At 34.2% G+C, this 22,640-nt stretch overlaps 2 protein-coding genes across 6 annotated transcripts; one reads left to right on the top strand and one right to left on the bottom strand.

Annotated features, from left to right (window-relative positions):
- Positions 1 to 3,687: 3,687 nt before the first annotated feature.
- On the top strand, positions 3,688 to 5,534 carry LOC117929644. The gene is made up of 7 exons (XM_034850000.1): positions 3,688 to 3,772; positions 4,115 to 4,162; positions 4,229 to 4,275; positions 4,687 to 4,753; positions 4,825 to 4,868; positions 5,113 to 5,170; positions 5,253 to 5,534. Exons 1-7 carry the CDS (start codon positions 3,725 to 3,727, stop codon positions 5,301 to 5,303), a joined length of 363 nt encoding a protein of 120 aa, XP_034705891.1. The 5' UTR covers positions 3,688 to 3,724; the 3' UTR covers positions 5,304 to 5,534.
- Positions 4,834 to 22,336, bottom strand: LOC117929643 (serine/threonine-protein kinase BLUS1). Of its 5 annotated transcripts, none has more exons than XR_004653784.1 (21): positions 22,033 to 22,336; positions 19,948 to 20,357; positions 19,395 to 19,649; positions 18,837 to 18,961; positions 18,641 to 18,685; positions 18,421 to 18,502; positions 18,217 to 18,285; positions 17,971 to 18,141; positions 17,806 to 17,871; positions 15,047 to 15,115; positions 14,661 to 14,923; positions 14,021 to 14,263; positions 12,883 to 12,974; positions 12,684 to 12,760; positions 11,452 to 11,577; positions 11,335 to 11,377; positions 11,205 to 11,245; positions 9,275 to 9,336; positions 9,140 to 9,191; positions 6,016 to 6,176; positions 4,834 to 5,391 (listed from the first exon to the last, which is right to left on the bottom strand). XR_004653784.1 is itself a non-coding variant. In XM_034849999.1 (21 exons), the coding sequence occupies exons 2-21, from the start codon at positions 20,107 to 20,109 to the stop codon at positions 6,111 to 6,113; spliced, it is 1,989 nt and encodes a 662-aa protein (XP_034705890.1). In that variant the 5' UTR covers positions 20,110 to 20,357; positions 22,033 to 22,336; the 3' UTR covers positions 5,651 to 6,110. The 5 variants fall into 5 exon arrangements, 4 of the variants coding, with proteins under 4 accessions (XP_034705890.1, XP_034705889.1, XP_034705887.1 ...); XM_034849999.1 differs by lacking the exon at positions 4,834 to 5,391 and having other exon boundaries at positions 5,651 to 6,176; positions 14,661 to 14,734; positions 14,855 to 14,923; XM_034849998.1 differs by lacking the exon at positions 4,834 to 5,391 and having other exon boundaries at positions 5,651 to 6,176; positions 19,948 to 20,149; positions 20,258 to 20,357.
- Positions 22,337 to 22,640: the final 304 nt, after the last annotated feature.

The following is a 22,640-nucleotide window of genomic DNA, read 5'->3' as shown; positions in this document are numbered from 1 at the left end:
AATCCTTTTTGTTTGTAAAGTTTTTTATTCAATAATTGCTCTTTCGTATACTAATTTATATATATATATATAAATAAGTGTATCCAAATGATCCACGTTTTACTTTTGAACATTATTATAGAATAAAGGCAATTTGGGTCAAACACTCCTTTTCAATTAAAATACAAAATTTTTTATTTGGGTCGATAAGTTTTTATTTAACTCAAAATGTTTTTTGAAAGTGTTTTTAAAATAATATCTATCAAATATTTCTTTAAAAAATATTTTAAGTGATTTTTTAATATTATAAATTATTTTTAAAATTTTCTAAATTTTATCAAACACCTTTTTTTTTTCAAAAACATTTTTAAAAAACGCTTGATAAATAACTGTCAAATAAATTTTAAATTTTATTTTCATTTGTAAAAAAAATCATATCGATTTTGAAAATTATTGATTTAATTTAGATTCATTCTCTCATTTCAGAACCGACAATCAATCTTTTATGTAATTTTTGACCAAAATTTGGGAAAATCTAGACCATTTTCCATTTTAATTTAAACAATCTCCACTTTACTTTCAACCCATCCATATCCATTGTCTTTTGAATATAAATATCCAAAGAATGGTGACATCCATATCTTGTAGAAAATTTGTATGGCATGGTATTTCTTGAGACCCACCTCATGTTCTTGAAATAAAATAATTGATTCAAACATGTACAAATGGAAGAAAGCTTCCATTTTTGAATAGTGATCAGATGGGTTGGTCTTCAGTCATTTTTGTCGACCAAACAGGAGGAGAAATAGAATTGGAGTTGGTGGCTTCTACTTTCACAAAATGTCTACGTGTAGGCCTGCCCCTTCAACCCCATCTTGTCCTATCACCCACCCATCACGTTAAAGATAGAATTTTTTTATTCCTATCCAAACTAATAATAGCCTGCATTTGGGTGAGGCGGCTGGCCGACGGCCGCCGGTCTTCATTAGCCCACAATTTTCTATTCAACCGTTGGCTCATAAGCTTTGAATATCTCGGTTTGACCATGGACATTTGCCGAAATTCACTGGAACCTTCCTTCCTACGTGGGATGAATGACACACGGAGTCATTTTCAAGGTCTAATATTAGTTGTGATTATTTTATTAATAATATTTAGATAATCGGGTGCGTTTCTTGACAATTTTATTGTTTTAATTATTTTTTTTTTTTGTAAAAATAATATTTTTTTAAAAAAACTTTGAAAAAAACTAACGTATGTTGGAAGGAACGATGAATGCAGGGCATTGAACAGGTGTATGCGAGATTCAACTGTAGCATCGGCGAAATCAATGGTTTTTTTTTTTTTTTTCTCCAAATAATTGAGAGGAAGGAAAGGCAATCAAGAGGCTGTCGATGCAGAAAGGACCAAGCTTAAATGGGTAGGTAAGCCAATTAAAAAGCTCTTCAGACGTTATTAATGGTGATGCTGATTTCTTTGTCCATTTATAGTAGCCTTGGGTAGAATTTATTACTAGTACATCCAATTTATGGGATTTTTCTATTGTATTTTGCATTTAGGTTTAAAAATTAAGTTTTACTTCATATAAAAGTTTATTATTTAAGCTTAATACCTAAAAGAATTGTGAAAATTGAGAAGAAGGATATGGAGTTTTTATCTTTTAAAAAATGATTTTTATTGATTATGAAAAAAAACAGAAAAATATTAATTTAAATTTTATTCATTTTACAAATCTCAATAAAATTTAATATAATTTAGTGATTTGAAAAAAAAATACATAATTTTTTAAAAATATAAAAATAAATTATTATTATTTAAAAATCAAACATCTTGAAAAATATATATTTTTTAAATTATGTATATAAAAAATAACTGAAAATATGTCAATTTTTTTTTAAACGATGTATTTTTATAATATATTTTTAAAAAATAGTTTTCTAAAAATAATAAATTTACAGAATAATTTTAAAAAAATTAAGATTAAAAAATTTCTCAAATATTATAGTAGAAAATAGTTTTGAAGGGTATATTGGTCTCTTCATATTTTGTATCATTTCCATCAATTATACAACTTTTATGGGTCAAATCTTAATTTTTGGGCCCCACTGAATCCAAAAGACAATTATCCTTATGTGATGAAAATATTTTAGACATTAGTTTGATAAATAGTTTGGTTGGTTCGTGATAGGAAGACATCTAAAATATGATTGTGATTCAAAATAAAAATTAATGTGAGGAAAGTACGAAGAAAGTAATAAGATAAAAAAAATGTCGAATAAAACTAATTTCTTTTTATACTAATAATGTAAGGAATGTATACTATATTTATTTAATATTATAGAATACAAAATATTTTATTGAATAAAATATATGGTCTTCAAATAGGATATCATGATTTCTGAATAGAATAAGCATTATATCATACTAAAAGCATTCAATGACAAATACTTTAAATATTTGGTATTATTTTATTTATAATATTGTGAATGGAAAGCTTGTCGTTTCAATGTCAAAATTTGTGACATGTAACATCGATTAAGGGAATAAAAAATTCTCTAACACTTTGATTAATATATATATATATATAGAAATCATGATTGAAATAGAGTGTTAAGTCAAGAATCCTATATAATCCAATTTAAAGCCAACACTCTTCCTATGTCGATTTGTTGTCACTAGTGTCATTTTTATCTTGAAAGAGGAATAATAAGGGTAAAATTGAAAAGTCAAAAAGAAAAAATAGTTCAATAAGAAATATCAAGAATAATATAAAATTAAATTAAGGAAGATATCATTTTTTATAAAATTAATTAATTTAATTCACTCTTTTGAAACATTTAACACTTTCAATTCAAATATAAAATAATATAATACACTTTACATAATAATTCATATTTAAAAGAAACATTGTACTTTGATCTACTCACGACGATGTCATGCTTAAATAGAGGAACATGTATTAAGCCGATAGACTCAATTTGTTCCTTTTACTAATGGACAGAACACTTTCCAATTAATAATAAAACCCTTATTGACTAAGGTTACACTATATAATTACCTTCATCAAGGGTAATGAAGTCAACAACTCATCCTCTATTGACCAAGACCATTAATAACTAGAGTTTTAAAATCATTACAATAAATTAAATGATAAAATTCACTTGTAAAACAATAAACAAATCTATATGATATTCCATTATTTAATAATAAAGGAATAGATCAAGACATATTTTAGAGAATTCAAATATTTTTATACTTTCAAAAATATGTAGAAATTATAAATTGACTTATTACACTATCAACCCTTACCTTGAAAATATCCCGAAAGAATTAATCCACACCTAACAATAAACATAATAATAATAATAATAATAATAATAATAAACTCTTAGAAGAGGGTTTGGAATTATAAGGAGTTAAAAAAAATCAATTAATATTTTTTAAGAAAAAAAAAAAAGGAAAGGGAGGAGAGGGGGGTAATCCATCTTAGAATATGGGCTCCTCGGACGGGCTTCAACATCCAAGCCCATTACTATGTTCAAGTCAATAACTTGGCCCGGCCTAAGTGCTAGAAATAAAGCCCATGATTTGTTCACATCATTTCATGGGCTTACACCATGCAGTTTGTTAGGCCGGATATGGGCTCAAAACTGTAGCCCATTACAGTGGTTTTCCCATATAGTAGAAGAAAACCAAGAAAGACTGAAATACAAAGAGTAAAGGCTCTGCGTTTCTCTCTCAAGCTATGGAAAGCTTCCCTGTCTCCGTCAAGAAGCTCTCTTTTGATATTAAGGTAATTCTTACTCACTTTCTTTTGATTTCTTATTCCAAATTCTTTTTATTCATTTATTTGATAATTCTCAAGCATAATAAATTGCAACCTTTCTGCCCACAACCTGTTCGCTTCAATGTCCCAACCATTTTAACCCATATGTAGATCCATTTCTTGACTGGATTCTCAAAATTCTATGAGTTTTTTTTTTGGGTTTCAATCACGTGAAGTTGTTTCCCAGTAGTGATTTAGTGTTTCGAACGAATTTTTCTTTATGGGGCTTGCTGATAATTGGTAAAATGTTGGTACGTTTAGATGTTTTGTGATTGAATTATACTGAGTTGGTTACTTTTTGATTGGCAGGGGAACAAAACAAATGTAGTCATTTGCAGCTACGATGACTGTTTTCTTGTGAGTATTAGGCTTGTTTGTTTAGATGGGTGTGATGTAATAGTAATTTGTAAAACATCTTTTCAGGTTATTGCAACTCAAATAGGAGGTATGGGAACAATACTGCATGCCAGGTTTGGGTTTTCTTCTTTGTAAGGTAGCTATATTTTTATGTATCACAGGACAAATGGGTTGGTCTGAAGGCTAGCACTATGTAAAAATGGATGTTTGCACCTGAAATATGCAGAAAATTTTAGGGTTATTTGATTAGAAGGGATGGAATAATCCCAATTTGGAAATCTAACCCTCCATATTTTGTAGGCAAAAAAAAAAAAATCATGTTTTATCTAATTCTTTGAAGAAAATGGAAATGACTATATGATACATGATAGCTCTGTAGAAAGTTGAACATGGATCAGTTGTGGAAGAGGGAGTAGGACTGACTCCATGGATGCAGATTTGTTTTTTCATCTCGGGTTATTTCTGGATTATACTTACATGGTGTGAGAAGAGTTTCTGAGACATATATATTTCATTGTTGATAGGAAGGAAGAGGGGGTGTCGATCCATCCAACCTTCAATGTATCTGTATTATTTGGTAAACGAGATGAGGTAAGCGGTCTGTGCTGTAGTGTTTGGTAGGTCATGTGGACTTGTATTTGAGTGAAAATCTATACTTGCAGCCAATGCTAGTGGCAAGTGCTCGTCAACTGATCGAACACATAAGGTATATTTCCATTCCAATGTGATACATTGCTATAGCTCCATTCTTAGGAATCAACGCCTTTTTATCTATTCTAGACTACTGAATGTTTTTGTAAAGATGGAGTGTGTTAGCAATCTCCCTCGGCTTTTAATTCAGCATCCATCCACGCCCACAAGAAACAGATACAATAATCCTAACGCTATCCATCCTGTGTACTTGCCTTTAAATAGTAGCACACTTAGAACATGTCCTATTGTGCTTGCAGTAGTTCAGGCTCATCAAGGTCGTTGGTGCTCTCTCTGGGTCTCAAAGACCATTCAATGGTAGTAATCAAAAGATTTATGCATTTTCTTCTTGAGCAATAATATGGTAAAAAACTAATGAGATAACCTTCGCGTCTGGCAGGAGACATTGCGAGGAATCATGTCTGCTGTGATTGAGAATCGTGTATGGTAGACTCTTCAGCAGTCTTCGGTTTGATGCTCGGGCCCTGTTTTCAATCTTGGAAACTCAACGTTGTAGCATTTAGCTGGCAAGGATCAATCTGTAATCGCATGTACACGCCATATTTCAGTTAACTCATCAAAGAGAAAACAGGGAAAAAGAATGCTTTGAGTTCCTTTTTATGTTCGACTCATTTGAACTTAAATATGGCATAAATGTACGTTTCGTCACTTAAAATGCAAAGTCAGGAAACCTCTATCAAATTGGTAGAACTTAAAACATTTTTAAAAACACAATCCAAAAAGGACTTCATATATCTTGACAAAATATTGTCAAAAGCTAAAGGCAAATTTATAAAATAAAAGGGCAACTTTATCTTTTCTATTATCGAATAATTTAATTAAACTCGGGACTATCCCAGTCCAATCAAATCTTCAAGTAGAAATCCCTTGCACAAAGGTAAACTTTACATTCACTGAAATGTGAGGAATGGGAATAGCAGTTTCCTCTAAATGCTCAGCCCTCATAGTCCAAATGAACAAATTGCAGATAGAGAGAGAGGGGGGGGAGGGGGGAGAGACTAATATAATTACAATATCAGGTGCATAAATTACAAACACTATATATAATGTAAGACCCAAGAAATAGCATCTCAAAATTTGCACTCGCCACACATATGGTACAACACTACAAATACAATTGAGAAAATAATTGAGGCGCCTACCCTTGAACAAGTACTTTGAATATCAACATCCAACTCCTTGTCAATCAAGAAACAATCAGGAAGATGACATTTCAGCTTCACCATTCCCGTCATTATCATGCTCCATTTCCTCTCCTTACCTTTCCCACCTTGTTAGCTACTGCATTCAATTGTCTTTCTACCTGCAGACCAAATAAATCAGGAATGGATAAATCCCAGTTTGGTCACTAACAAGAATGCCCCAAGCGACCAATAGACACCTGGTGTAACATTTAATCTATAATCACTCTTCGTTGATAGAATAAAAAACATATGTCCAATATTTTCATACCATGGTGACTTCTGGGATTCAAAAATCATCCAAACATGAAAAAGTTATGATTTTTGAGAACTCATCAAAGACCAAAAAAAAGGCTGAAAAATATTGGAGAGCCAATACTAAAAAAAAGAAACCAGGAACAGTTTTCACACTCTATTCAACCATGTAAAATGACAAATTCATTTTTCCAGTTTTCTTCAATTCAGGCATCAACAAATCATTCGATCCGGTTTCTCTGCAGTCATGGGGCAGGTGATGTTATCTATATCTATATCCACATATCCATTACATGAATTTTTTTGAAAGTGGCACTCTACAAACTAGATGAATCACTATAACTCAGGGCCTTTCACAAATTTGCAGACTATTGTGACACTGGTCTCTGTGTGCAAAATCCTCACATTGGGGTTCAGAGAACCAACAACATATCATTCCAGTGAGAGAACGAGAGTGGGTACCACTGGGGTCCCTCCCATAGGTAGCAACTAATGTTTGATCAGGTCTGAAGCACCAATCTTCTGTAGATGGGTAATTGGCTGCCTAAACTACCTTAAACAAAAGAAATTTACTCAATTCTGTAGATTACTGTGCAGAATTCCAATGACCATCAAATCAGAGTTAAAATGCAAAATATATATATCCTTATTTGTGAAGCAACAACATCAAAGAGGTCCTCAACTATAAGACATATAAAGCCATAGGTACACCCATAGTTGTTAAAAACTTACGATACATGATATGATATAACGATACGATATATTTTTTATGAAAATCGATACATATCACAATTCATATTTCATCTTAAAGCATATCTTACGACACATACGATACTCAATACAATACATGATTTAATGATACAACGAGATATACATCTTCAAAAATTTTCCATAATTTTTAAGAAAAACAATTTTTTTTTTTGTTAAAAGAATTTATTATATTAACTATTTAAAATGCACTAAAAGATTAAAAATTGAACAAAAAAAAAAAAAGAAATAGGTTAAATAATCTTATTGAAAAGCTACATTCTTGTTTTCAAATGCTAAATTAGAAGTCAAGTTTACTTTTTTTTTTTTTTTTGATAGATAAACAAGAATTATATAACAAGAGACAAAAAGGTCACAAAGCATACAGGGAGTATACAAGGCAGCTAAGACCCCGCATACAAGAAGAAATAAAGCCAAAAAACCTCACCAGCCCTTAATTGTCAAGTAAGTTTACTTATACAATGAAATATTGAAGAATTTTCATTCAAATAGTTTGAATGTTGACATTGAAAATGATGGTGATTAGTGAATTAAAATTTTAATTTGAAGAATATATATTAAAGTCAAGATTTTTTTTAATATTAATTTCTTTTTCGGTGGGGAAAGAATGATGACAAACATGATAAAGTTGGAACTTTGAAGAATATATATAATGGTGATTAGTGAATAAAATTTTTAATTTGAAATGTGTATTAAAGTCGGACCATAGTTGTGAAAGGCGCGCCTAAGCTTCGGGCGGCACAACGCCCCTTCACGAAGGCGCCGCTTAGGTGCGCAAGGTGCGACGTGGTCCACAGGTGCGTCTCGATCCCCTACTTCCTTCTCCTTCTCCTTCTTCTTCTCTTTCTCCTTCTTCTTCTCCTTCTTTTCTTCTCCGGCGTCGGGTTGCAGAGGGCAGAGAGAAGCCCTAATTTCTTTTTTGATTTTTTGGGACCAAAACGACATCGTTTTGGCCCTTATTATTTTTTTTAAAAAAAGGCCAAAACAACACCGTTTTGGCCCTTCTTATTTTTTTAAAAAAAGCCAAAACGACACCGTTTTGGAGCCTGTTCCTTTAAAATAAAAAATAAGCCAAAACGACGTCGTTTTGGCCCTGTTTTCCCTTCCAGCCCCCTTTTCTGGTTGTTTTCAACCCAACTCTCCCAAATTTTGCCCTAACCTCAACCGTGCAGTGGAGAAGTGAAGAAGACGAAGAAAAGAAGGAAAAATAGAGGAAAAATATATGTAAATTAGGGTGCGCTTCACTTCACTAAAGCCTGCGCCTTAGGTGCGCCTTGCGCCTCAGGCTCCGGGACTACTTTGCACCTTAGTGCGCCTTGAGCCTTTCAAAATTATGAGTCGGACATTTTTTAATATTAATTTACTATGAGTCGGACATTTTTTAATATTAATTTCTTTATGATGTTTATCATCATTCTTTCACCACCGAAAAAGAAATTAATACTAAAAAAAGTCTAACTTTAATATATATTCTTCAAATTAAAAATCTTATTCACTAATCACCATCATATATATATATATATATATATATATATATATATAGATCAACAACACAATAAGTGCATATGCCTAATTAGAATTTGGAACTAAAAATCATAGCTAAAAATTGAAAAAGTTTATTTTTGTGGATTGTGTGATGAATCTATATATTAAAGTCATAAGCGGAAATTTCTTTTGACCAACTAGGGAGGTGTTTTTTGTGGATTATGTGATGAATTATATATTAAAGTCATATTTTGTTAACTTGAATGTAGTTGAACTCTTTAGATCCAAGTATATTTCGTAAAATTGGTTATATATTATTTTATGCTTTCATGTTTTCAATAGATATGCATACATATACATATTTTTTTCTATTTATTTTTCATTATATAAAAAAACTTACTATGTACGATATGATAGGATACTCAATACAAAAAAAATAGAAAACAATATACAATAAGTTCTATGAGTTAACAACTATGGGTATTGGGTACATCTACAAAAGGCACATGCAAAGAGTCGAAGCCCCACCATCAATGACAATCAATTGAACTTAATGTGAAAACGGATGAGCACACACCTGAGCATTTTTCAACTTCTGTCTTTGCAATTCTTCAACTAGAGTCCCAATGCTGACAATACATAACTTTCAGTTGACTATCACAATAACACCTAGAAATGATTTAATCAGAAATCATTGGATTTCAGTGCATACCTTTGTTGCAGATGAATCACCTGAGACTGAAGCTCTTTCTCCCTAGTAGAAACAGCATGTATCTGCATATTGTAACAGATTTTAACTCATTAAATATGAAGGCTAGCAACTGTTGTCTAAACCTTTATTGCACCGCTTCTTTCTTTTTTCTTTTTCTTTTTCTTGTTCTTGTTCTAAATAATAATAATAACACTAACACAACAACAACAGCAATAATAATTGTAATAAGGAAACAGATAATTAAATAAAGTCCCAGAGCTATCTGTCAACTAAGAAGCAATCAAACATGCATGCACTAAGTGGCTGAACTAAAACCAGATTGACAAGCAATCTACACATTTACATTGCAAAAACATATTAAGCCCTTTACAAGACAGTAAGCCTGGTGTTGGAAGCATGAAGTCCTTTGTATTTTACAATTATACCTCCATTATGTAGTAATAAGTTATAAAAAGAAAAGCTGGCTTTGCTCAAGAGAGATGATCCACATGACTGTGGCTTTTAGTGTTGATATAGATTTAAGAACAATGAACTAATAATGAACTCTGCTTATGCTAGATTCTTCAATGAGAGGAGGTTGCCATGTGTATAGTGAGGTGTCCCAATTCAAGGGGAGAGTGGAGCAAACTGAGAGATGACAGGGAGTGGAGAAAAATGATAGTAGGAGAAACTCAGAAGACAGGCTTCTGGGATGGAGAACAATAATACTCAAAATACCAAAATTTCTCCAAAGGCCAACATTTCTTTCTTTCTTTTTTTTTTTTTCTCCTTTTAATCACAACTCTTCAGCATTTTTTATAAATATCGCTTGGATAATAACCAAGTGATACAACATGACCAATGAAATGATGTCACATGTGAGATGGTACCATGTGTACATTTATGTGTTCGTGTAGATTTATCTGCACTATGTGGTCCCCCATCCATCTTAATTTGGTGAAAATGGGCTCAGCAATACATGGGCAGATATCATCTCAGTAGGCCTCCAATTCTAGTCACCAAACCAAGACCCTAGAACCATCTCATAAACTTGATAGCGGGGCAAGCCCAGCTCACCACTAAGGTGGGCCAAGCTCAATTACTCTCAAACTCTTCCCCTAAAACAAGCAAATGTAAAGCATTTGGGCACTATATACATACCAAACACCTTTAAAAGAAGTGTAGGCAATTCTTCCTCATGAATGAGTGTGGAGTTGTCTATTTGAAAATGTCCCTTTAGTAACATGACAAGGGGTCAGTGAAGCCAATAAGTAAAAATAGGGAAGTGATCCCTTATGACCTATGGTAATGTGTTTGGAATAACACCTCCCTTCATCCATATTACTAAATGAATGTTTCCACCTTTAGATGGGAAAGAGACTTCCCTCAGCATCTACCATAAGTGGGCATCCATAACTTGGGCAGCCACCTACAAGGGTATGTACCAGGTTGCCACCTCATCCTACTGCAATGGAGGCATAGGAGGCCAAGGCTATAAGAAACACCTCATGCCATAGGTAGGTATTGGGCATATGAAATTACAGTTTCAACAAACCTAAGAGCTGGTGTCTTTTTTTTTTTTTTTGATAGATAACTTTTTTCTTCTTCTTTTCTTCTTTTGCCCTTGTTGGGATATAAACTTAGAACCCCTCACATCCTCACTCCAACCTCTTGCCAACCCTCAAGGGCCAACTGGGGTAATGCCATCTAAAACAAAATTCAACATCAATTACAGGACAGAGTAAGTACATAACTTGGATAAAATTTTGTTTTAAACAAAAGTTTCATCAAGCAAAAATATCATAGAAACCACATCATCCAAAAATATTACAGCCAACAATAAAGAGTGAAAGAAAAGCCAAGCATCTCTCAAAACTAAAGATGAATCTTTTACAAATTTACGATGTAGATTAGCAATTCTCTAATGCATTCTCAAAAAATAGGGCACTACCTGTGAAAGGTCGATAGAGCCTGCCTCTTCTATGTGATTGCCTGTATTGACCAAAAGAAGGAAATTTCAATAAAATTACTAACAGATTAAATGACTTAAATGCAAACGATCAAAGGATGAGAGGCATTACCACAGGACTGCTCCACATATTTGATCAATTTCATTATTTCTTCCTGTCACAATTTAGTTAAAAAACATATTAGAAACAGCATCTCTCAAGGACAAACATATAGACATAGATGCATACCCTTTGCATGGTGTTCTGCTGCAAAACAAATTGCAGTGATGGAAGAATTGAGCCAGCTGTAAGGCTTGGTGTTGTTGGACTTGTTGAACCTCCAGAAACTTGGCTGAAGAAGCAATTTGTAGGACCCTGAATGAGACAAAAGAATGGCAATGGTTACAAAGCCATTGCCTAAGAGATAAATTGCTAAGTTCCACAGTGACCACTAGTCAAACATGACCAAAATATGTTAACGTACATAGACGTTTATTTATTGTAATGAGAGTTTTCTGTGAAGAACACAGAAAATTTGGAGAAAATTTTGGTATTCCAAGACAAAAAACTGCTACAACTAATTTGGCAATGTCTCATGGTGAATAAATCCAAACAAGAAGCAAAGCATTTCTCATATCAAAAACTTGGTTCAAGGCTTGAGAAAATTTAAACATTGGAGAAGCATTTTTAAGAGCATTCAGCATACAAAGCAAGTTGGTGTATCGATATGAGAAAAACATATGAAACTAACAATACATGCTGGCAAAAATACTGATAACTTGGCAACTTTTCAGCAAGATCAAGCATATTCAGTAAAATCACTACTAACATGCATCTTATTCAATGTTGTGACAACAAAGGTTAATAGATTTCTGCCATTTATCATCTGTTAATTTATTGACAACTAACTGAAACCCCAACCTGGCCCACCTCCGTCCTTGCTGTCACCACACCCAAATACATTCACACCCCACCAAGAAAATACAATTATGCTATCTCATGGAAGCAAATAATTACACTGTTGAGTTTCCTGTAATCTTAATGCAAAGGAATTTCATTAAAGTTGCTTCCATTGAGATTCAAATAGTAAGGAAAATAAATCCTGACACTAAGAAATATAAATGAACAAATTCACTGGTAAACACAAAAGAATATATTCTAATGAATAATGATCTGGATTGACTGGAAATGCTAACAAGACAATGCGTTCTTTTAGATCTAAGCACATTTAATGCATAGATTAAGCCCATTGAAGGCACATATCTAAGTAAATACTCCAATCAAATACACATGCCAAATAAGCAGGTGCAACTAATCAGAGATGGGTTATGTCCCTGCTACAGATTAGAAACTTGAATATCATAGGTTATAGAGTTTTGTTCAGATGTCATACTGGTCCAATGAATTGCCCTCATGCTGATGAAGTCTAAGTGTGGTTGAGTTGAGTTGATTAATTCGCTATCCTATTAATAAAAATATACCTTGGGACTGAGCTCTGCTGCAGTGACTTTAAAACGGCCCTTGCGTTGCACAACTGCTCCCTCTGGTGTATCCTCCACTGCACAAATAGATGTATCAACATTAAAAATATATCTTTTTTAGGTAACTAACATTCTATTAATGACAAACATTAGACAAGGGGAAAGTTATTAAAAGCAAGAAATCACAGAGAAGACATACCAGATGAAATGTTACTTGTATCTCTTTTTTGACGATGTAATAATGGACCACTATAGTTCCGCTCGGGTTGATATCTTGATTGTATATATTCCCTTCAATTTATTTTCAAGGACCCAAGTTATTATGATTTACATTAATATTGGAAAAGCAATTAGCTTATCATAACAACAAGAAATCAATATGTGGCACATCTCACTTTAATTTCCACAAATCAAAACTTAATAGTCATAAAGGCTGCACCACACATTCAGAATTAGCATTGTGATACAGCCAGTGTTCAGCCAGGCTACTTTCAGACAAACCCATCAGCCAACAAGGGGAAAGCACGAGCTGTTCCACCTACAGTTAGCATGTTAAAAAGCACAGTCCACATGCACCCCAGCCCATTAACCCAACAAGCCCACAGGTTTATTAAGGAATTTGGTTATGTTTTAGCCTTGATGAGTTTTCTTTAGCTCTCTAGTAGTTGTATACAGCTGGCCTGTGTCATAAAGAGTTCAATTTATGTATTTCAGGAAGTTTAGGGGTCCAAATAAAATATATTATTATTTGAGGATCTCTTAATATCCACTTTTTGATAGTCTAAGGACTTGAGCATTGTATTGGTTCAGAAAATCTCTATAACTAAAGCACCCATGTATGTTAATTCAAATGAAGGAAAAGAGGAATACTCAATATTAGTTGTTCTGAAGTGATGTTTTATTAGTTGATTGATACTGTAAAAGCATTAAAGCTATGACAAGTACGGATATTTCCAATTTAGACTCAGTAATTTCACTTTCTCCAGTTCAAAATTCTCAATTTTACACTCTGGATCATGCTACAAATCTAGTGGTTTTGCCATTCTGCTGGCCCCAGGTTGAAACATCCTATCCTTGTTCTAAGCAACACATAAGATGCCTGGTCCTTTAAAACCTAGAAGAGCGAACTTGGGAAAACTTCAAATGAGTTTCTTCCTAAGCATGACCCAAGGGGAAGATAACAGGTGTCATGTAAGATGTATATCAGGCCTTGCTTGTTTTCACATGTGATGATTTAGAACGTGATTACATCAAAACCATAGTGTATTTCACATGGGTGTCTATTTAAAAGCTGAAAAGAGAGAGAACCAATGTACACCCAATGGAATGAAGTTTACCTGTCCCCATCACCATTAACCTTTTTAGGAGAGAGAGCATTATCCTGTAGCAGTGAACCGCTAAAAAATTTTTTATGCCCAGGAATGATTTGGCGTGGTAAAGAGCTACTCCGCCCAAAATTCTCACCATCATCCTTTTCAGCTTCTTGATCCACTGATTGTTGTTCAGATTCTGACTGAATTACATCTCTCCAACTCAAACTACTAGCATTCCCATCATCCTCACAAACATCAAAATAACCTCTGCGTTGAATTACACGGTCGCATGAATAAAGGAAAAATCAAATTACTGATAAATTAGATAGTTACGTTTATCTTATCTAATTTACCGCATAATATATGAAATAAATGTTCTTGAAAAAGAATCCCGGAAGGTTGTGATGAATAAGTGGAAACATCAAAAAGAGATTGCATGCATGGTTTTTTTATATTGACAATACTATTATTTTGATGGATTGCAATTCACAAGTGGAAACATCAAAAAAAGATTGCATGCAATGGTTTTTTATATTGACAATACTTTTATTTTGATGGATTGCCATTCACAATTTTTACAATATGATATTACTAGGAAAATATTATCCAGTACCATTGACCCCTTCCATGACCAAACCAAGGGTATAAAAGGATAATAGCATACTTAAGTGCTTGAAGAGGTTGAATGGGAAATGAAGCGAGCGAATTCTCCAAATTAGATAGATCATTGAGCCCATCCTGAAACAAACAAAAGGTGGATTTAAACATCTGACACAAGTTCAAAAAGAGACCCAGGAAGACCCACAATACTGCAGTGGATGAACCATGTGGAGATAACTTTAGCATGGGTAGGGATACCTCGTGACTCGGTGCAGCATTTGAACAATCTGGATCTTCTACATTTGAAATGACATCATAATCCTGAATCTGCAGGCAACAAAGTGCTGGTGAAAGGGTCAAATATAACAATTGCACATTTTGCTGACAAATGAAATCATTTCCCCCAGTGGGCATAGGGCAGATATCAAACAAGAAAGTGGAACTACTCACAAGGGCAGCCTGATTTTTCAAATCCTCCAGATTAAAATTCCAGGCACTGATTCCTCGTATGTACTCTTGCTGCAAAGAAACCAAGGTTTAAGCCAGGAAATGAATATCCTCATGGTAAAAATTTGCCTGGATACAATCCAGGAAACATAAGGTATGCATCTGAGGCAAAAATACATTGTATCACAAACCATAACCATGTGTGCATGTTTCCGTCCATATAAATTGTAATTCTATTAATGCACCAGTAAATAATTAACATTAAGCATGAGGGACACAAGCAACTATAAAGCATTGCTGCTCACAACTACTAATACAAAATTCTGCAGGTTACCAACCGTGCAAGATGATAAAAGAAATAAAGCCAAATTATTAAGAAATGTCAAACCAGTTATAAAAATATGTGTAATCATCTAAAACCAAGAAAAACCAGTAAGAATTGTAACCCAGGCGATCACCCCTTTATATGCCTTAACCACCATGCTACAGCAGCTATGGCAATGATCTAGAATATTTGGCCCATTTGAGAAACCTTTCTATTTTTTGTTTTAGCCGGAAGTCATTGACAAAGGCAAAGCCAAAATTTTCAAAATGCAATATTGATATCATAATAGTTATATTAAACGTGAAATATCTTCCAACATGAAATAGCTTCCTACATAAGTCAAAATATAACTTCCACAACAGGTAACATTTTCCTTACTTCCATATTAAACTCTTTTTTAAGCCATAAACTCTTTGACAAAATTGGATATTGGAAAGCAAGATATACATTTTGGGTCCAAATCATGCCAGCTAAAGTTTTCAGGAAAATTAGTTATCCAACAAGACATTAGAGTCTTGTTTGGAAATAGATCATGTGTTCAAACATCACCACATTTTTGTTAGATCCAATTAATTAAACCCATGCACAAGCCCAAAGAAGGTTGTTCATGTTTTGTTTACCTACAAGTCTATGTGTCTCTCCATGTATAGGTATGAAGCCATACATGAGAAAGGGTGTTGGAGAGCATATTATACATTGTAGGCCCAAATCCTAACAACTTAACCTTTCAAGGAAATAGTACAATATTAGCTAAACAGGTAGAGAAGTTCTCATTGTGCTTAAGAAAGAGCTTTTGGTTTTTTAAAGTTAATTTAAACAAGGATTCCCAAATCTCTTCTCCATGGCTGCCCATAGAAATGTCACAGTGGAGGAATGCTGGGACCAGAATGTGGGTCAAGGAGGGTGGAATTTAAGGTTGTTGAGGGACTTTAATGACTGGGAGTTGGGCTTGGTGGACAATCTCTTAATTGTGTTGAGGGATTATAGAGTAAACTCGGAAGATGATTCGGTATATTGGAAGAAAGGCAAGGGTGGACTGTTTAAAGTTAAGAAAGCTTATAACGTGTTGACAAATACCCAAGGAGTAGATTTTCCTCATAGCAATGTTTGGGTGGACAAGGTTCCAACCAAAATTGCTTTCTTTGCTTGGGAAGCTACTTGGGGGAAGGTCCTCACTTTGGATAGGCTCCAGAGAAGAGGGTGGCATTTACCTAATCGGTGTTTTTTGTGTGGGTGCGAAGAGGAAACAATCAATCATATACTAATACATTGTACAGTGGCAAAAGGGTTGTGGAACATCATTCTTGCGTTGTGTGGTGTACAGTGGGTCTTTACAAATTCTGTAAAGGAGGTCCTTAGTAGTTGGAAAGGTTCTTTTGTGGGGAGAAAAAGGAAAAAAGTGTGGAAATCAATCCCGTTATTCATTTTCTGGTCTATATGGAAGGAAAGGAATAGGCTAGCCTTTAAGGGGGGAGTATTGGATTATCAGAAATTAAAAACTTCGTTTGTATACAATGTATGGGGGTGGGCTAAAGTGTACATGGTTATGGAGTCGAATTCCCTATTAGGTTTCTTGGAGTGGTTAGCCTCCAAATAGGGTTTGGGTCGTGTTGTTTTTTTGTTAAGGGGGTGGTAGTCTCGTATACTTCCTGTATGCCTTGAGGCTTCTTTGCCTTTCTTATATATATTCTGCTTGCTCATCAAAAAAAAAAGTTAATTTAAACAAGGCCTTAATTTTTCCAAGAAAAAAAAAAACAAAATTCCTATTCTAAACATCCCAACACAACCATCTGTCCATCCATATATATATATAGCAAGAGAAAGAGTGAGTGAGCTTGCTTCCAAGGCCAACTTATTATTTGATTACAAGGCATTCCCAGCCCTACTCCTGCAAGGGCTTGGAGCACACAACAGCCTGCCGGTCATGTAACCATCCACAAGCTACAAGACTGAATGAGTCCTAGGATCAACTTATTATTGTGTTTGGTACATGAAGTACAATGCCAATAGAAAATTGAAGTACACAGATCTCAAAACTGAAAAGCACAGGGGCTATTCACAGCACTTCTCCACATGTTGGAAATTGGAATATGTGATGTGCATTCCCAAACAGCATGAAATACTGGCAAAACATGGCTATGCCTCTCAGAAAACCTCTGCCTCTATATAAATAAATATTCAGTTCATAGATCTCAATTTAGATCAATTGAATATAAGATGATTAAAGGACCATTTTTTCACTTCTTTGTTAATCATTACAAGTCATTAAGACTAGAAGCACACTGTGAAATTTGGACACCAACTTTATAATCCCATGCTAAGTAGTACCATCATTACCATGCAATGCACTTCAACAACCCACCAAATCATACAGGAGAAGCCAAACAATATACATATAATTTTTCTTAGATAAGTTTCAAAATTGCAAAATATATACCTGTGATAATTGCTCTTTGTCCCCATACAAAGCCTTGTTCTGTACAAGAAGATCAGCTTCTTTTGCCTGAAACACAAAATGCATCAAGGGGGTTGTAACAAAAGTATGTCATTTCTCTAACAGAGTTCACAAAATTGGAAAGGCACAGCTTGGAGAGCAAGAGACCTTCAGTGTCCTAAAACGATCACCTAGTGGAGTAAGGCCCTCAAGAATGGTACGAGCTAAATATTCATTTGAACGTGCATGTTTAAAGAAACTGTGCTTAAAAAGCTTCTCTGAAGTCGGACGTTTCTTTGGATCCTTCACTAAGCAGGTGGCTACCATCTCTTTGAATGACTGGAAAAACATAGCACTTTAATGACAATATTCAGGAATGGTATATGTCAGAAATTCTCAACTGAACAACAAAACCTTTGAAAATTTTTTGTCTCTTTCATAGTCAAGACCTGGAGGTGCATTTTGTAAGGTCATCAGCAAAACCTGCAATAAAAAGGGAAAAAAGAGGTGGAGCGTGGAGGGTAATATTGTAAATTTTTCAATCATATTGTAAATTTTCAAAATAAGCACAGTGCAATATTTCTAGTATGCAGATGGTTGATAAGTCAATAAGTTTACCTTCATTGGTGGATACTTAGAAAATGGAGCATGGCCATGAGCAAGTTCAAGTGCTGTTATTCCAAATGACCAGATGTCTGCTCTGTTTACAGAAAACTAATCTTAAAACAACCTCAATTCTCATTACATGATTAAAGCAAAACATGAATAAAATAGACAAATAAAAATAAAATAATAATAATAAAATAAAATAAACACAAGGTAGGAGTCAGCCACTCACTTAAAATCATATCCATGCAACTGCTGCATAACTTCAGGAGCCATCCTGAGAGATATATGGTAAAAATAGACAAATAAGAGCTTCATATTAAAAGAGAAAAGAAAAGAAATGCACTTGACTTAATTAAATGAATGAAAAACAATAATAGGATCTTAAGTAATAGAAAATCAAATTGAACAGCCAAGGGACAAGGTACCAGCATGGAGTTCCAACAAAAGTATTTCTTGAACGTTGCCTATCTCCAGCATCAAACATGCATGCTGACACTCCAAAGTCTGCTAACTTGACTGCACCATCAGAATCAATCAAAATATTCCCAGCCTGCAAAGGTTAGATTTAGATTTAAAAAATGGATAATTATCATCTCCCAAATGAAGAGTGCAACAAAAGAACTCTCAGACAATAAGAGGGTGGGTATGAGCTTGTGGCATAAAAAGCAACTTGTACACCAACTGCTATGATGGCAGTAAGCTGAACAGGACAATTAAGCATGGACCTTGACATACATACTTGTGAAGCACAGAGGAATAGAAAGGGGACAATAGAATGTACTGTAAAGACATAAGGGCACAGAGGTTGATCTCTTCAAAAGTAAAAGACAAATTATGGTCACATTCAATATCATAAATAACACTTTAGGATCTCCAATCAGACCATTTTTCGGATATCATATCTCCTATGAAATATGGCATAAATAAGACCATAATTTCAAGCAAATAAGATTATGAAGGTAAACAAGATGTAGTATTAATACCTTCACATCTCTGTGGATATGCCCATGGTTATGAAGATAAACAAGGGCTTTAAGTACTTCTCGTAATAAGGTGGCAATAACAGGTTCATCAAAACCTTCTGGATACTCAGATTTCATTATATGAAGGCAAGATCCCCCAGCCATATATGGCATCACAACCCAGAGGGTGTGACCAGAAGTGAAAGAGCAATGTGCCTGTAATAAATTTGGATGATCAATCAAGCTCATTGTCTGCACCTCTCGACGAATACCATCCTGCATAATTTGAAAAACAAAAAAGAAACAAAAAAAATTGGATATTTAATATGACAATTACACAATGTTCAAATTGAATTCTTGACAACGTCATAAGAGAAACACGGAACTACGTTGAGCAGCATTTATTTCTTTTATTCACTAAAATGAACTATGTTCAAAGGCATTCACCACCAAATAATAGGTGGCAAAAGAACACTACATAAGCATTAGTGCATATGCAAAGAGAAGAAAAGGATCATAGACACATACTAATATAAACATCTCAAAGTTACCAGTAAAGAAGTAGCAAACATACCAGGTCATTGTTACATTTTTCCAGATCAAGAACCTTGATAGCAACAATCTCATTAAGTGGAATGCAGAGAGCCCTGTACACGGTGGCACTAACACCTTCACCAACTTCCTCGTATAATTTGTAGTCTTTTGCATCCAAAGGAAATTTTTTCTCATGCTCCATGGTTTCTTCTTACAGCAGATCATCAACACCCTCCTTGTTCCTAGATGTTCCAGAGAACGTGAATAAAATATACAGAGAGGAGGTAAGTACCAAATTAATATGGGGCTTCCTCCAACAAGGTAGCATTTCCCCTCTGTTCAGCGCAAACCTGTACACAAGTCCAATGACTTCATCAAGATTATCCTTAACCCAACATTTTTCTGGCATGCAGAACCATTTCAACCAAGGCCTAATACAATCTTAAAACCCTACAATAAAGAATATAAAAATCATCAGTAGTTTTACCAGAATTATTATATCAAGTAAGGAACAAGTAGTTATATCTCATTATGACTGCTCTTGACCGAACTATTTGATCAAGAAATATGCACTGTCAAACATGACATGAACCCAAAAGGAAAAGTATCATACTTATTGACTCTAAAAAGTTCTTTAAAATGAAAAGAAGTGAATATATGGGGAATCAAATCCATCCCAGCGTCTTCTGAGAAGTTGAAATCAATATTATCCAACTTTATACTACCAAACATGCCAAATTCCAACTAAATGTCTTCCACATAAGGTGTATGTTACAGCAGAATCAATGTCTCATTAAAAAAAGGAAAACAGTTAAGCTGTAGCCAATATTGATTACTTTCATGATTGAAAAGAACAATAGCTCCAGCCCTAAAATAGACAATAGAAAAGCAGAAATCAGAAAAAAAAAAAAAATGGTTAAAGAACAATAAAATCGGAATGAAAGATCAATGCCTAGCATTGTTAAAGAATAATAAATGCATTCTGATACAAGCATAGTTCATCTAATTCTGACCTGTTGAATACAAATATCACAAAGATTTTGTAAAACTAGGCAAAACCTTAGAAGGTTGGACTAAACTTCAATTAAGCTCTTTCCTCCAAAGGCTATCTCTGTCTTTGCAAATCTCCAGAGGTGTTGCCAGTTAGAACCCAAAACAACACCTATGGCAGAAAAACCATAATACCTCCAGCTTCCTTGGGCAAGGTAATATCGAACTCAAGCAACTTGAGTCTAGGAAAGAGCTTCTGCAATTACTTTGATATAAGAAGCATTTTCTTGAATATTTGAACCACTGGAGATGGAATTGCAAAGAGTGGAATATTCACAAGAAGAGAACAACATGAATAGTCTGAGCTAGTTATCTCTTTTAGATAAATAAATCTTCTGTCTGACCCCTCCTCCTTCCTCTCTCCTAAATTGCAATTCCATAAATCAGTTTTCTTGTTCCACCTGTTGGGACTACCTTTCACTAGAATCCCTTGAGCTTCCAAAGAAATCCAATGACACCCACTTAAGAAAAATAAAAATGAAAGTAACAAGATGCAAGCATAAAGCCCAATTTTAAAAAATGAAACAAATCTTTACTTCTTTGTGGCACTTTCCTGACAATGCCAGAAGATTTACACTAAATGTCTGACAGATTGAGAACAGATGAGGTTGGCACCATCATCAGGACAGATTATCCAACACAAACACCACTTCCTCCTAGAATTGCCCTAAATTTAGGCTCCCAATGCTAAAAATATGATATCCCTCCGAAACCAGCACCTTCGCATTTCCATTTACTGGTCCAAATTTCCACATTTAACAAGAAAATGAATCCCAAGAATCGAAGTTCAAAATAAATCAAATTGCAATACTTCAGTTTTCCCCTTCAGCGAATCCAATCACATCCATATACCAAAAAATTAATATCCAGAAGAACTTATTGGTCAATGAATCAACAATCATACATAGAACGAAACAGATAAATATGAATAAAAAATAATTAATTAACTAACGAAATTAAATCGGTCTACGCACGTGAGTTTAGATTCATCGGCCACCAGTACGGAACTAGGGTTTCTGATACCAAATAAAGTAGGTTCAGTAACAAAAGTGCTGGAAGGATAACTGAATCTGACCTGTTAGAATACCAATAACGCCAGCCAAAACGGCGTTGTTAGCTGATTCTCTTAAAGTAGTCAGCATGGACGATTAAGAGTTGATGATGGAGTCTCAGATAGTTCTCCCACCGGCTATAATCTCCGGTTTTTGCGATCGAATCCTTCACCGCTCACAGGAGGGAAAAGCGAAACCCCTTTTCTCCTTCACTTTCTCAGAGTCTGTTCGGTAGGAGAGAAAATGTGGGAAAGTAATGGAAAATGTGAGGAGAGAGGGTGGGGGAGCAAATTGTAGTGGGGCCCGCCAAGAGATTTGAGTTCAGTGGGTGAATAAAACGGGACTCGCAGATTTATCGCCATTTTATCATTAGAGGTAGATCAGGGAGCACTACATTGGCCACCTGACGGTGACCCAACGGTGGTCAACCACAAAATCTGATTGGTTTCTTCTTTTGAATGCAAAAGAAAATCATATTTGGATTCTCAAATAAAATTTTATTTTAATATTTAAAAATTATTTTTGAAAATATTGACAAACACACCTTTATGGTTCCAAAAAATACTACAAAAATATATATATATATTAAGAAAAATGATTTTCTTATATTTGATTTTACCATAAATTTTTT

This window comes from Vitis riparia, chromosome 14 (assembly GCF_004353265.1).
Source record: "Vitis riparia cultivar Riparia Gloire de Montpellier isolate 1030 chromosome 14, EGFV_Vit.rip_1.0, whole genome shotgun sequence".
Lineage (NCBI taxonomy): Eukaryota > Viridiplantae > Streptophyta > Magnoliopsida > Vitales > Vitaceae > Vitis > Vitis riparia.
Note: the sequence above shows the minus strand (reverse complement) of the source record. Positions and strands in the feature narration are given on the sequence as shown.

Excerpts from the sequence above, each read along its gene's own strand:
- LOC117929644 (XM_034850000.1), top strand. The coding sequence starts at position 3,725 with ATGGAAAGCTTCCCTGTCTCCGTCAAGAAGCTCTCTTTTGATATTAAG. Across the intron at positions 3,773-4,114 it reads AGCTCTCTTTTGATATTAAG|GGGAACAAAACAAATGTAGT; the intron begins GTAATTCTTACT and ends TTTGATTGGCAG. Across the intron at positions 5,171-5,252 it reads GTCTCAAAGACCATTCAATG|GAGACATTGCGAGGAATCAT; the intron begins GTAGTAATCAAA and ends CGCGTCTGGCAG.
- LOC117929643 (XM_034849996.1), bottom strand. The coding sequence starts at position 20,109 with ATGGAGCATGAGAAAAAATTTCCTTTGGATGCAAAAGACTACAAATTA. Across the intron at positions 9,337-11,204 it reads GCTCTATCGACCTTTCACAG|ATACATGCTGTTTCTACTAG; the intron begins GTAGTGCCCTAT and ends TACAATATGCAG. Across the intron at positions 9,192-9,274 it reads GTGATTCATCTGCAACAAAG|CATTGGGACTCTAGTTGAAG; the intron begins GTATGCACTGAA and ends ATGTATTGTCAG.